This window comes from Oratosquilla oratoria, unplaced genomic scaffold, assembly GCF_046742065.1.
Source record: "Oratosquilla oratoria isolate Oo_2021 unplaced genomic scaffold, ASM4674206v1 SCAFFOLD228, whole genome shotgun sequence".
NCBI lineage: Eukaryota > Metazoa > Arthropoda > Malacostraca > Stomatopoda > Squillidae > Oratosquilla > Oratosquilla oratoria.
Window position 1 is genome coordinate 36,008 of NW_027467580.1, and position 15,318 is coordinate 51,325.

A 15,318-nucleotide genomic window follows, 5' to 3' on the forward strand; every position below is an offset into this window, starting at 1 on the left:
TGCAGTACCTCCCACAGTGCCTTCCTGTCTACCCTGTCGTAAGCCTTTTCCGGATCCATAACATACTTTTACTCGAGATTAATTGAGATAATATAAGAAAGAGATGGCTGGGCAGATTGCACCTTCTTGGACTTGCAGAAGGCTTTTGACAAAGTACCACATAAAAAGTTAATAAGAATAATTGAAATAATTGGAGGAATACAAGGTAAGCTACTGGAAGGATGAAGGATTTCTTAACCTCTTCCATACGGTGCCGCCTACGTAGGCAGCATGAGGAACAAGTGGATATGCGAGGCTGCCATATCGGCGTCTTGATTATATTTATTGTAGTTGTCCCTGTGTAACTGACATACTCTCTAAACTGGCTTCATCACATTCTCTATGATTATCAAAATTCACGGGTGAAAGAGAGAATGATCGATATAAGCGGTGACTATTTTTTATGATGCGAGTATTATGACGCAGCATTGTATGTCTGGCAGCTAATGCTGCCCGCGAGATTTTGGCCCGGAGTGAAGTGGTTAACTGGGTGAAAAATGAGAGGGGTACTAAGAGACAAAAATTCGAACTGGGAAGATGTGATGAGTGGCTCCTTTAACCCCTTGAGTACCGGATGTGTGTTTTGCACGGCTGAGTGCACCCGCCAGGAACTGAGCGTGCTCCCCGTGACACGCACGTGTCACAGTTATAAGCTGTGTGTATTGAAGGCTCTCAAGGCCTCGGTTTCTGGGTTATTTCTACCCACGTGGTGGCAAGTGTCTGTGTTTACAAACTTACGGCTCCAGTCATTCGTGGGACAGTTTGAAACGTTTGTTTACGTAAGGTTGACAGGTCGGTAATGAAGGGGTTAATGTTTACCATATATATTAATGATATGGATGAGGGAGTGAAGTGTTAAATGAACTTCTTTGCTGATAATGCAAAATTACTCAAGAGAGTAAGCACAGAAGAAGACTGCAGATTGCTACAAGAAGACCAGGACAAAATATGGGAATGGAGTCAGAGATGTGAAATGAACTTTAACATTAAGAAATATAGTATAATGGAATTTGGAAAAAGCAAAAATAGAATATCGGGTGAATATAAAATTGGAAACAACATACATACATATACCAAGGCTTTTTCCCCCTTATAAGGGAGATAGCCAAAAAGGAAAAGGCATAAAATCATTCCCACCCATTCCATCCCTAAATACACTCCATACCCCCTCCACCCTCCCTCTCATCTCAGCATCTCCTGGATGACGGGTCATCCCTGCACCTTGTCCACTGCCCTGGGTCAGAAGCAGTGTTGCAAGACACAGCACATCCACAGCAAGGCCAATTCATTAGATCAGCGACCCCCCACTCTCCATCCCACCATGCATAAAAGGAGAAGATGGGAAGAAATCCCTTTGGGCTGCATCAAATTTTGCTCACACATACTACCTCATCCCCCATCCCCCCGCCCATTCCATCTCATGCATCACAACATCATCCATATACAACCATTCTCCATTCACCCCTGTCTTCTGTCCTCTCCCATCCTTCCTCAACAGACATTCCCCTCTTCGCCAAAGCCCCCTTCACCCCATCCATCCACCTCATCCTAGGACGTCCCCTCATGTTCACTCCCTCCACATCTGCCTTCCATACCTCTTTTACTAGTCTTTCTTCACTCATTCTTTCCATGTGTCCAAACCATCCTAATACTCTTTCATCAACCCTATCTCCCAGCTCCCTTTCCACCCCTGTTCTCCTCCTCACCTCCTCATTTCTCACACTATCTAGCCTAGTAACCCCCGTCATACTTCTCAGACACCTCATCTCAAACACATTCAAACTCCTTCTCTCTTCCTCTCTTATGTTCCATGTTTCTGCCCCATATAGTGCTGTTGGCACAATCACTCCTTCATATAGTCTCCTCTTAGCATCCATTCCCAAATGTCTATTCCTCATTACACTCTTCAATCCACCAAGGCATTTACTCGCTTCTCTCAATCTACATTCTACCTCCACCTTCACTCCACCTTTTCCTGCCACATTTGCACCCAAGTATCTAAAACTATCCACTTCCTCCAGTCTCTCTCCCTTTATGCTCACTTCCAGTCTACTGCCACTTTCACCCCTTGTACATCTCATCACCTTAGTTTTACCCACATTTATCTTTAGCTTTCTTCTATCACATACTCTCCCAAACTCTGTCATCAACTTCCTCCATCCCTCCTCCGATCCTGCCACAAGCGCAGTGTCGTCCGCAAACAAGTATAAAAAGTCGACTCAGAAAGGGACCTGGGAGTGATTATCTCAAGTGACTTGACACCTGATAAACATGTCAATAAATCAGTTGGAGAGACTTTTAACTTATTAAGATCAATGAAAATGGCCTTCGACTACATGGATGAAGAAATGGCAAAGAAAATAGTGGTTGCACTAATAAGGCTTAAACTAGAGTATGCTGCATTGGTATGGGCACCTATTTAAAAAAAAAAAAAAAAAAAAAGATTGGAAAAATTACATCTATCAGCACTGGAACAGAGAGAGGTGATTTGTTGATCATTTACAGATTTATGAAAGGGATGGAAATTCTTGATAGAGACAACTTAGTAAAACGGGACAGAAAAGAAACAAGAGGACAGGAAAAGCTCAAGAAGGACAGTTACAGAAGAGATTTGAAAAAGAATACTTCCCACATAGAGTGATTGATGTCTGGAACAAACTAAATGGAGAAACAGTATGCCAAAACTATAAAGATTTTAAGAATAAACTGGATGTGGAGAGATACGAAAATGAGTCACTACAAGCATAGCTCTTGTCCCGTAAAATACAACTAGGTAAATGCATTCAAACTCCTTCTCTCTTCCTCTCTTATGTTCCATGTTTCTGCCCCATACAGTGCTGTCGGCAGGATCACTCCTTCATACAATCTCCTCTTAGCATCCATTCTCGTTACACTATTTAATCCACCAACGCATTTACTTGCTTCTCTCAATCTACATTTTATCTCCACCTCCACTCCTCCCTTTCCTGCCACATTCGCACCAAAATATCTAAAACTACCCACTTCCTCCAGTCTCTCTCCCTTAATGCTCACTTCCAGTCTGCTGCCACTTTCACCCCTTGTACATCTCATCACCTTACTTTTACATACACACATATACCAAAGGCTTTTTCCCCCTTACACAGGGGGTAGCCAAAAAGAAAAAGGCATAGAAATCACTCCTACCCATTTCATTTCCCATATATTCCACTCCCCTCCCTCCCTCTTATCTTGGCACCTCCTGGATGACGGGTCATCCCTGCATCCTGCCCACTGCCCTGGGTCAGAAGCAGTGTTGCAAGACACAGCACATCCACAGCAAGGCCGCTTCATAAATTCGGCGACCCCCCCCTCTCCGTCCCCTCATGTAGGAAAGGAGAAGATGGGGAAAAATCCCTTTTGGCTGCATAAAATTCCTCCCACACACACTTCCCCACCCCCCACCCACTCCCCCTCATGCATCACAGCCTCATCTATACACAACCCTTCTCCATTTACCCCTATCTACTGTTCTCTCCCATCCTTCCTCTACAGACATTCCTCTCTTTTGTAAAGCCCCTTTCACCCCATCCATCCATCTCATCCTACGACGTCCCCTCATATTCACTCCTTCCACCTCTGCCTTCCACACTTCTTTTACTAATCTTTCTTCACTCATTCTTTCCATGTGTCCAAACCATCCTAATACTTTTTCATCAACCCTATCTCCCAGCTCCTTTTCCACCCCTGTTCTCCTCCTCACCTCCTCATTTCTCACTCTATCTAGCCTAGTAACCCCTATCGTACTTCTCAGACATTTCATCTCAAACACATTCAAACTCCTTCTTTCTTCCTCTCTCATGTTCCATGTTTCTGCCCCATACATTGCTGTTGGCACAATCACTCCTTCATATAACCTCCTCTTAGCATCCATTCCCAGATGTCTATTTCTCATTACCCTTTTTAATCCACCAAGGCATTTACTCGCTTCTCTCAATCTACATTCTACCTCCACCTCCACTACTCCTTTTCCTGTCACATTCACACCCAAATATCTGAAACTATCCACTTCCTCCAGTTTCTCACCCTTAATGATCACTTCCAGCCTACTGTTACTCTCTCCCTTGTACATTTCATCACCTTACTTTTGCCCACATTTATCTTCAGCTTCCTTCTTTCACACACCTTCTCAAACTCTGTCACTAACTTCCTCAATCCTTCTTCTGATCCTGCTACAAGCACAGTGTCATCCGCAAACAACAACTAGCTCACCTCCCACTTTTCTCCATTTTTTTTAATCGTCTCCAACCCCTGACCCACTACCCTTGCATTCACCTCTCGCACCACTCCATCCATGTAAAGACTGAACAGCCAGGGTGACATAACACACCCCTGACGAAGTCCCACCTTTACCTCAAACCATTCACTCTCTCCATTTCTAATCCTAACGCAAGCTCTACTACTCTCATAAAAATTCTTGACTGCTCTTAAAAGCTTTCCTCCTATCCCATATATCTGCAGTACCTCCCACAGTGCCTTCCTGTCTACCCTGTCGTAAGCCTTTTCCAGATCCATAAAAGCCCAAAAAACATCCTTACCTTTTCCTATAGCTTTCTCACATATTGGTCTTAACACAAAAATATGATCTACACATCCCCTACCTGTCCTAAACCCACACTGTTCCTCACCAATTACTCCCTCTCTTCCTCTCCTAATCCTCTCAATCAAGATCCTCCCATAAGCCTTCCCAACTACACTCAACAGGTCCTGGAGCTGCAGCGTCTACGTCGTGGGACCACCCCCCAAGAGTTGGGGGCCAAACGGCAGCAACCACCCCTGGCCACCGGCTCTACGCAGGTGGCACCGATCCCCAAGAGGAGCTATGCCTACCTTGGGGAGTACCACAATCCTTTTTCCCAACATGCAATATTATGTTTTTCCTGCACCGAGGGGTGATTTTCCGGCGATCACCTCTCTTCTTCTACTTTTAGCTGGAGATGTAGAGAGCAATCCTGGGCCCACCACAAAATACACATGCCCAACATGCTCTAAACCCATTACTTCGAGCAGACAGACAAAGGGCTCAGTTCAGTGCAATATGTGCAAAAACTGGGCCCACCTCACTTGTACAACACTTGCTGACACAAACCAATACACAAACACTTGGACATGTTCTACCTGCCCTCCAGTAACCCCACTCCCACCTCCCCAACCACAGCCAGCACCCTCACCCACTCCCAATTTCCCTCTGCCCTTACCCCCGATTAGTACTCCCCTTCCTTTGTCCCCGATCTCTCCTTTCCCCCCCTCTGACCCAGATCCTACACCTTCCCCACTACCACCCCAACCTCAACCCCAAACAGCAACATACAACACATACAAAACACACAACATCAACATATTACAACACAACATTGACGGTATCAACATGAAAAAACATGAACTTGAACACTTTCTTAAACAACACAACATACACATTGCGATTTTACAAGAAACAAAACTAAGACACTCACACAAAACACCATCATTTCATAATTACACCACCATCAGACAAAACCGGACTGACGGCTATGGCGGTGGACTCATCACCCTGATCCACCACTCCATCTGTTTTGTGGACACAAGTGCCACAACCAAAATTCTCCTCCCTACCACAGATAACACAACAGAAATCCAATCCATTCGAATCCGCACAGGCAACAAATCAACACTGACAATAGTTAACATGTATATTCCCCCCCAATCATCCCCCACAGTTCCAGACACCTTCAGGCCTCATTTTAGCCAACTAGCCTCAATCCCCAACCTGATCATGGGTGGAGACTTCAACGCCAAGTCGTCTGCCTGGTATGTCGACAACCCTGACACAGACAGAGGGCTTGATATACAGACTCAGTTTGACTCATTGACTATCATGAACAACACACATAATCATACACATATCCCACACCAAGCCCTCTACACTCCCTCCTCTCCTGATATCACCTTTTGCTCCCCCTGCCTAACCCCAACAACATCATGGAGAGTGGTCGGAACCCTTGGCTCTGACCACCTTCCAATCATCATCACCACCAAAACAAGATGCACCCCAGTTGGCCACAGACACACTTACACCAATTTCAAGAGAGCTAACTGGGAAGCTTTTATTGAAGAGACAGAACAACATTTTGAAACACTTAACAGCACACCAATCACAAACATAAACAATGCTGTGCACACTTTTAATACAATCATACAAAATGCAGACAAGAGATACATCCCTAGAGGCAACAGAAAATCACACAACCCCAACTTCACACCAGAAATCCAAAGCCTCATCAGACAACGTGACACACTTAAACACGGTACCCCCACACCTATCCCTCAAAACATAGCAGACCAAATACAAACACTAAACACTGTGATTGCCAATAAAATACATGAACAAAAAACACAAAATTGGCAAAACTTTATCAATACACTTGATCACAAAACAAACACCAGCAAATTGTACAAAACACTCAACAGCATTACACTATCCAACAGTAACACAACACGCTCTCACGCAGCAATAATTACAACAACAGATAATCTACCCTCAAACAGACAACAAGCAAATGCACTCATACGTCATTTTGCACAGACAAGCCATCTCACTTCTCATCCTGACGACCGACGCACCATTCGACGTAAGAAAGACTTTCCCACAGACTCAGACTATATACCCTTCATAGACAGTCAGACAAAACTCATAATACATAGTCTCAAGCACTCATCTGCCTGTGGCCCTGATAACATAAGCAACATCCACCTAAAACACATTGGACCACAAGGTATACATGCACTCACAAAAATTGCAAACTACAGCTATTCACACAACACTATACCCGACATCTGGAAGCATGGTAAAATAATCACCATTCCAAAACCGAACAAAGACCCAACAATCCCAACATCGCACCGCCCAATCACACTTCTCTGCACCCCCTCTAAAGTCATTGAACGCCTAATACTTTTACTTGTCACACCACATATTCCCCTTGCTGACTCACAACACGGTTTTAGGCCACTACACTCCACAAACACTCTTCTGACAAACCTCACACAAAGAATTTTAGATGGCATCAATTCAGATAGGCCCCACCAAAGAACACTTCTTATAACATTAGACATTAGTAAAGCTTTTGATGCTATCCCCCGCCACAACCTAACAAATAAAATATATAACACAGACATGCACAATAACACCAAAAGATGGCTGGCCAATTATCTGGCAGGGAGGAATGCTTATGTGTCATATAATGGCCAATCATCGCACATCAGAAACATTAAGAACGGAGTACCACAGGGCTCAGTTCTATCCCCCACACTATTTAATCTATACATGCATGACTTACCCATGCCAGACACCTCAGAAATACAAATCTCTTCCTACGTAGACGACATAACAATCACATGCACACATCGTAACACAGACAAAGCTGCAGAAATAATCCAGCCATACCTTGACACACTCAACACATGGTTCATCACAAACAGACTCAAAATAGCTCCAACCAAATCTACAGCAACACTTCTCACCAACTGGACAAAAGAACACAAATATATACCTCATCTCTACATCAACAACACTCTAATACCACACACAAACACACCGAAAATTCTTGGTGTAACATACGATACATCCATGTCTTTCAAACAACACATCACAAACATAAAAAACAAATGCACACCCAGACTTAACACACTTAAGTCAATCACTGGAACAACATTTGGACAAAACAAAGAAACTAATATAACAATATACAAACAATGCATACGCTCAGTGTTGAATTATGCGAGTCCTGCATGGGCTCCTAATCTCAGTGAGACACACCACAACACCCTTCAAATCATACAAAACAAAGCCCTAAAAACAATTACAGGCTGCACAAATACAACAACTACAGACCATTTACACCATGAAACAAAAGTCCTCAAAGTCAAGGACCACCTCGACATGAGAGGCACACTTGCCGCAGCCACCACAAACACATCACACCCGCTACACTACATAGCAGAACACCCACACACACCAAGAAACATTAAAACAACACCCAAAGACCTTTATCACGCACAAATACTCTCTTCTCTTCCTCCACAACCACCAAATACCAGCCTCCGGAAACATATTCATAATCATATCACTCACCGCTCCATTAACACACTGAAAGACAACACACTGCTGCATGCCAGACCCCCTGATATCCACCCTTCTGAATCCTCTCTCCCACGAAAGGACAGAGTCCACTTGGCCAGACTGCGGTGCGGTCACCACCCAGCACTTCTAAGCTACCAGAAGAGGCTGGATGACCGCATTGTGAACAGCTGCCCAGGATGTAACACTTCACCCCATACCATACAACACATAATGGAAGACTGCATTATACACAATCATGCACACAAACAACACAACATACGCTCTATAAAGGATTTGTGGGAAAACCCAGTTTCGGCTATGGCATTCCTTGGGGAGACGGGACTGCTCGGACAGACAGTCTAGGGAACGACAACAACAACAACTACACTCAACAAGCTCATCTCTCTGTAACTACTACACTTACACTTGTCCCCCTTTCCTTTGTAAAGCAGAACTATACAGGCACTCCTCCAGTCCTCTGGCACTCTACCCTCTCTTAAACAAACATTAAATAAGCTCACCAGCCAGTCCACCATAACTGTACCTCCTTTCTTCAGACATTCTGCATTGCATCATCCAACCCAGGCACCTTACCTGCTCTCATCATCTTAACAGCTGGCTTTCACTTCATCCTTCCCTATTTCTCCTCCATTTTCCTCACTCATCACTCTCATTTTCTTAGCACTTCCCACTGCAACTACCTTTCCCTTCCTATCCTCCTTCACATTTAGCAACTCCCTAAAATACTCTGCCCACCTTCCTCTCACTGCCTTCTCTTCCATTATTATCTCTCCATCTGCACCTTTTACCTTTTCTTCTCTACTTGATTTGCCTCCTCTTCCTCTTTTAACTTCCTTCCAAAACATCTTTCTATTACTTTGCTTCCTTTATCTTATGTTTAGCTTCCTTTCTCTTTACTTTGTACCTCTCATACGATTCCCTCATCCTAATTTGTAGCCAATCTATGAATGCCTGCTTCTTCTCTTCTACACCCTCCTTTGCTTCCTCATCCCACCACTCACTACCCTTCTTTCTATTTCCTCCCACCCTCCTTGTTCCACATACCATTTTTGCACACCTTATGACTCCCTCCTTGAACCATCCACATTCCTCCTCCTCCACTCCTAGTTCTACTCTATCCTTTACTCTCTCCCACTCCTCTCTCAACTTCTTCTTATACTCATTCTCCTTTTTTTCTTCACTTAAGTAGTTCATTCTAAGTACCTCCCTACCTTCTGCCCTTTTCCTCTTTCTCCACCTATTCTCCACTCTCATTTTACCTTCCACCAGGAAATGATCTGATATTCCCCCACTCTCTCCCCTTAGAACATGTACATCCTTAACTCTTCCTACCATACTCCTGGTCACCACTATATAGTCCATTAACACTCTATCTGCCACCCTTCCATCCACAACCCTCTCTCATGTGTATTTATGCTTGACTTTCTTCCTTAACACTGTATTTGCTATCATCAACTTTCCTTCGAGACAAATCTCCACCATCAACTCTCCACTACGATTTTTGCCTCGAACTCCATACTTTCCAATGACTTCATCAATTGGTTCATTTCCTACCCTAGCATTTAGGTCTCCCAATACAACTACATTGACATTTCTCCCTAATCCCTCTATGCACTCATTTATATCTACCCAGAATGCCTCCCTTTCCTTTACGTTCTTCTCACTACCAGGCCCATACGCACTTACAAAAATCCATATCTCCTTTCCCAGCTTCACCTTCATCCACATCAGCCTTGATGACACTTCCTTCCACTCCACTACCCGCTTACTTATCTCTTCACTTACTAGTATAGCCACCCCTTCTCTCCCTCGTCCCCTCTTCACTCCTGAGTACCTCCCAGCTACACTCCCAAACTGACAGTTTACCTTTCCTTTCATTTTAGTTTCACTCAAAGCCAGCACATCCATCTTTCTTCTCACAAACATACTGCCTATCTCTTCCCTTTTACTCTCATCTGTACCACATCCACACACATTAAAAGACCCAAACCTTAGGGTACTGGTTGGAAAGCTCCCAGACCCTCTTATGCCTTTACTTTCTTTTTTAGGAATGTCCCCTTTTGGGGCTACAGGTAGTAGGACTCCTAATCCCATCCCCTGTCCCTTTTTTGTCCCCTTTTACGACTCAAGTGGAAATACTTGGTGGCAGTATTCTTTTCCCCCACCACAGGGTAGGCAAAAAAAGGAAATGAATATTCAGTGAAATGGTACAGGACAGTAATAAGGGGTTGGGGGACAGCATAACGGAGGGAGAGTCATAGTTTAAAAGTGTCATCATCTTTCTATGTACAGAATTTTCCTCTATCACAGACAAAATTATGTGTGGCTCTGGTCCGTAAGGGCGCCCCATATAGACCCTAAAGTATCAACTGCATGCTATTTTGCCACAAAAACATGCAGCCAATACCCACATTTATCTTCAACTTCCTTCTTTCACACACTCTCCCAAACTCTGTAACTAACTTCTTCAATCCCTCCTCTAATCCTGCTACAAGCGCAGTGTCGTATGCAAACAATAGCTGGCTCACCTCCCACTTTTCTCCATTTTTTTTAACCATCTCCAATCCCTGACCCATCACCTTTGCATTTACCTCTCACACCACCCCATCCATGTATAAGTTGAATAGCCAGGGCAACATAACACATCCCTGACAAAGTCCCACCTCAAACCACTCACACTCTCCATTTCTAATCCTGACACATGCACTACTACTTTCATAAAAACTCTTGACAGCTCTTAAAAGCTTTCCTCCTATCCCATATATTTGCAAAACCTCCCACAGTGCCTTCCTGTCTACCCTGTCATAAGCCTTTTCCAGATCCATAAAAGCCAAAAATACATCCATACCTTTTCCTATAGCTTTCTCACATATTTGTCTTACCACAAAAATCTGATCTATGCAATCTTTACCTGTCCTAAACCTACATTGTTCTTCACCAATTACTCCCTCTGTTCCTCTCCTAATCCTCTCAATCAAGATCCTCCCATAAGCCTTCCTAACTACACTTAACAAGCTAATCCCTCTGAAACTACTACACTCACACTTGTCCCCTTTTCCTTTGTAGAGTGGAAATATACAGGCACTCCTTCAGTCCCTGGCACTCTACCCTCTCTCAAACAAACATTAAACAACCTCAACAGCCAGTCCACCATCACTGTACCTCCTTTTTTCAGACATTGTGCATGGCATCCATCCAACCCAGGTGCCTTACCTGCTCTCATCATCTTACCGGCTGCCTTCACTTCATCCTTCCTTATTTCTCCTCCATTTTCTTCATCATGGTCATTTTCTTAGCCCTTTCCACTGCAACTACCTTTCCCTCACTGTCCTCCTTCACATTTAGGAACTCCCTAAAGTACTCTGCCCATCTTCCTCTTACTGCCTTCTCTTCCAATATCATCTCTCCATCTGCACCTTTTACCTTTTCTTCTCTACTTGATTCGCCTCCTCTTCCTCTCTTAATTTCTTTCCAAAACATCTTTTTATTACTTTCAAAAATTTCTGTCATACTCTTACCCCATTTCACATCTGCTCTCCTCTTTGCCTCCTTTACCTTGTGCTTTACTTCTCTTCTCTTTTCTTTGTACCTCTCGTATGACTCCTTCATCCTATTTTGTAACCAATCTGTGAAAGCTCACATGTTCTCTTCTACAACCTTCTTTGTTTCCTCATCCCACCATTCATTACCTTTCCTTCTATTTCCTCCTGTTCTTGTTCCACACACCATCTTTGCACACTTTGTGACTTCCTCCTTGAACCATCCCCATTCCTCCTCCACTCGTAGCTCTTCTCTATCCTTCACTCCCTCCCACTCCTCACTCAGCTTCTTCTTGCACTCCTTCTCCTTTTCATTTCAACATACTTTACACATATACAATGAAAAAACTGAAGCAATCTTAATACATCATAGTGGAAAAAAGTTCAAACAATCTATTTTAGATGAAGATATAGTAATTACAGATTTTCTTACCTTTGTAGGTACAACAGTAGTCTGGACAAGGTTTCTAAATTTGCCTACACTGGGGTCAATATCTTCTGGGTTAATAACATCCTCTTCATCTTTGAAACATACATTGAATTTGTGACGTTTACGACTTCGTGGCTGTGGTTCATCCTCCCCAATCCCTAACATGGAAATACGTCTGTTGTGTGCTGTGTTGAACTCTGTTAGGTTCTGTAACAGAAAGATACATCAAAACACAATAAAATACAAAGCTATAGTACTAATGACACTTCTGGGAATTGATGATGTATCCTTAGTTTCATATATACATATACCACAAGGCTTTTTCTATTCATTATCCCTCCCATCTTAGTACCTCATGAATTAAGACTCATCCTTGTCCCCTGCCACACTGTTTGGATCAGAAGCAATGCAGCAAGATACAGTATTTCCACTGGAGGGCCCAAAACCCATAACTGGTTTACCCTACAGCTTCTTTATATGGTGACCCCCTGTCATCCACTGAAAATATGTGGAGCAGACAAGAAGATCCCTCTTGGCTGTCATTTCCTCATCCATTTAAAACCACTCTCCATTCACTCCTAAAATTTGCACTCTCTCCTCCTTGCTGTACAGACACTCCTCTTCCATTCATTGCTCTTTCACCCTCTCCATCCACTTCATTTTGTCTTCCCCCAGGGATCAACAGGACCTACATGTGGTGGCTCTGCAAAGCTGCCTATTTTACTTAAATCCCAACAAGTTTACTATTCTAACCCTAGTGTTTACTAATGCAAGCATGAACTGTTAGGGAAATAAAAGTCCTTATTAACTTGGTTTGAATCTTGATCTGTTATGTCAAGTGGTTAGGTTACAATCACTTACATCAAGTTCAGTTTCAGTCTCAGGAAGTCCAAGGAGACCACCATCACTATCTTCTGTCATTCGCTCTAATTCCTCCATAACAGGTTTTGGAGCTGTCTGAGGGCGCTCACGAATGGTATATTTTCGAGTGGATGCACCAAAGTGAAATGTGGAATTCACTGGAAGCTGTGTAGGTTTGTTGGCTTCTAAACAAATCTTACCAATGTATGTACCATGGGCTGCAAAAGAATGCATCACAGAAGTGCATACTAGTGTTTAAGCAATAAATCATTTATCTATAAAACAATAATAATAATAATGACAACAATAACAATACAACAATAGTAATAATAACAATCATAATAACAATAGTAATAATAGATACATTCATGTGCCATTGGCTTTTTCCGCCTTACAAGGGTGGAAGCCATTCCATCCCCACATACTCCACTCCCATTCACCCTTCTCCCTCCCTCTTATCTTGGTTCCTCCAGAATGATGGGTCATCCCTGCATCTCACCCACTGCCCTGGGTCAAAAGCAATGTGCCAAGACACAGCACATTCACAGCAAGGCTGCTTCATTTAATCAGCACCCCCCCCCCCTCTGTACCCTCATGCAGAAAAAGAAAAGACAAGGAGAAATCCCTTCAGATCATGTCAAAATATCAGTAACACATACTCCCTCGCCCCCACTCCAAACTCCCTTCCATTCATCACAGTATCATCCATACACAACCATTCTCCACTCACCCCTATCTTCTGTCTTCTCCCATTCTTCCTCAACAGGTATTCCCCCTCTTTCTCAATGCCCCTTTTACCCCACCCATCCATCTCATCCATGGTTGCCCCCTCATGTTCACTTCTTCCACTTCTGCTTTCCACACCTCTTTTAATAATCTTTCTTCACTAATTCTTTTCATGTGTTCAAACCATCCCGATACTCTTTCATCAACCTTATCTCCCAACTCCCTTTCCACCCTCGCTCTCCACACCTTTTTTCTCACTCTATCCAGCCTAGTAACCCCTACAATACTTCTCAGGTATTTCATCTCAAACACATTTGAAATCTTCCTCTCTTATGTTCCATGTTTCTGCCCCATACAGTACTATCAGCACGATCACTTCTTCATACAATCTCCTATTAGCATCCATTACCAAATGTCTATTTCTCATTACACTTTTTAATTCACCAAGGAAGTAACTTTCTTCTCTCAATCTACATTCTACCTCCACCTCCACTCCCTCCTTTCCTGCCACATTTACACCCAAGTATCTAAAGCTATCTACTTCCTCCAGTCTCTCTCCCTTAATACTCACTTCCAATTTGCAGCCACATTTCCCCCTTGTACATCTCATCACCCGTCTGGGGTATTGGCTGCATGTTATTGTAGCAAAGTAGCATGCAGTTGATACTTTAGGGTCTATATGGGGCGCCCCTATGGACCAGAGCCACACATCATTTTGTCTGTGATAGAGGAAAACTCTGTTCATAGAGAAATGATGACACTTTTATACACGACTGTCCCTCCGTTATGCAGTCCCCCAACCCCTTGTTACTGTCCTGTACAATTTCACTGAATATTCATTACCTTTTTTGCCTACCTATCCTGTGGTGGGGGCAAAAGAATACTGCCACCAAGTATTTCCACTTGGATAATAAGAGGCGAGAAAAAAGGGACGGGGATTGGGACCAGGCATCCTTCTCCTTGTAGCCCCAAAGGGGACATTCCTAAAAAAAGTAAAAGCATAATAGGGTCTAGGAGTTTTCCAAACAGCACCCTAAGGTTTGGATCTTTTAACCCCTTCTATACGGTGCCGCACACGTAGGCGTCATGAGGAGCAAGTGGATTCGCGACGCTGCCATATCGGCGTCTTGATTATATTTATTGTAGTCGCCCCTGTGTTTTTACATTCTCCCAAATTCGCCCTGAATCCCATTCTCTGTGGTTTTCAAAATTCGCGGGTGAAAGAGAGAACGATCAATATAAGCGGTGACTATATTTCATGATGCGAGTATTATTACGACACGTCGTACGGCTGGCATTGGCTGCTGCCCGCGAGATTTAAGTTCCGTACTGAAGTGGTTAATGTGCATGGATGTGGTACAGATGAGAGTAAAAGGGAAGAGATAGGTAGTATGTTTGTGAGAAGAAAGATGGATGTGTTGGTTTTGAGTGAAACTAAGTTGAGAGGGAAGGGCAAGTGTAAGTTTGGGAGTGTATGTGGGAGGTTATCAGGAGTGAAGAGAGGGTGAAGGAGAGAAGGGGTGGATATACTAGTAAGTGAAGAGATAGGTAAATGTGTAGTGGAGTGGAAGGAGGTTTCCTCAAGA

The 15,318-nt window shown here is 43.4% G+C and overlaps 1 protein-coding gene across 4 annotated transcripts in view; it reads right to left on the reverse strand.

Moving 5' to 3' along the window:
• The window catches only part of NiPp1 (nuclear inhibitor of protein phosphatase 1), a gene marked incomplete at its 3' end in the record, with an annotated part of 154,963 nt that overhangs the window by 33,254 nt on the left and 106,391 nt on the right, over window positions 1–15,318 (reverse strand). For 3 of the 4 annotated variants that reach the window (XM_076181322.1, XM_076181323.1, XM_076181324.1), the window contains 2 exon segments: window positions 12,149–12,352; window positions 13,007–13,224. In XM_076181322.1, coding sequence (XP_076037437.1) covers window positions 12,149–12,352; window positions 13,007–13,224 — 422 coding nt within the window. 4 annotated transcript variants of the gene reach the window in all.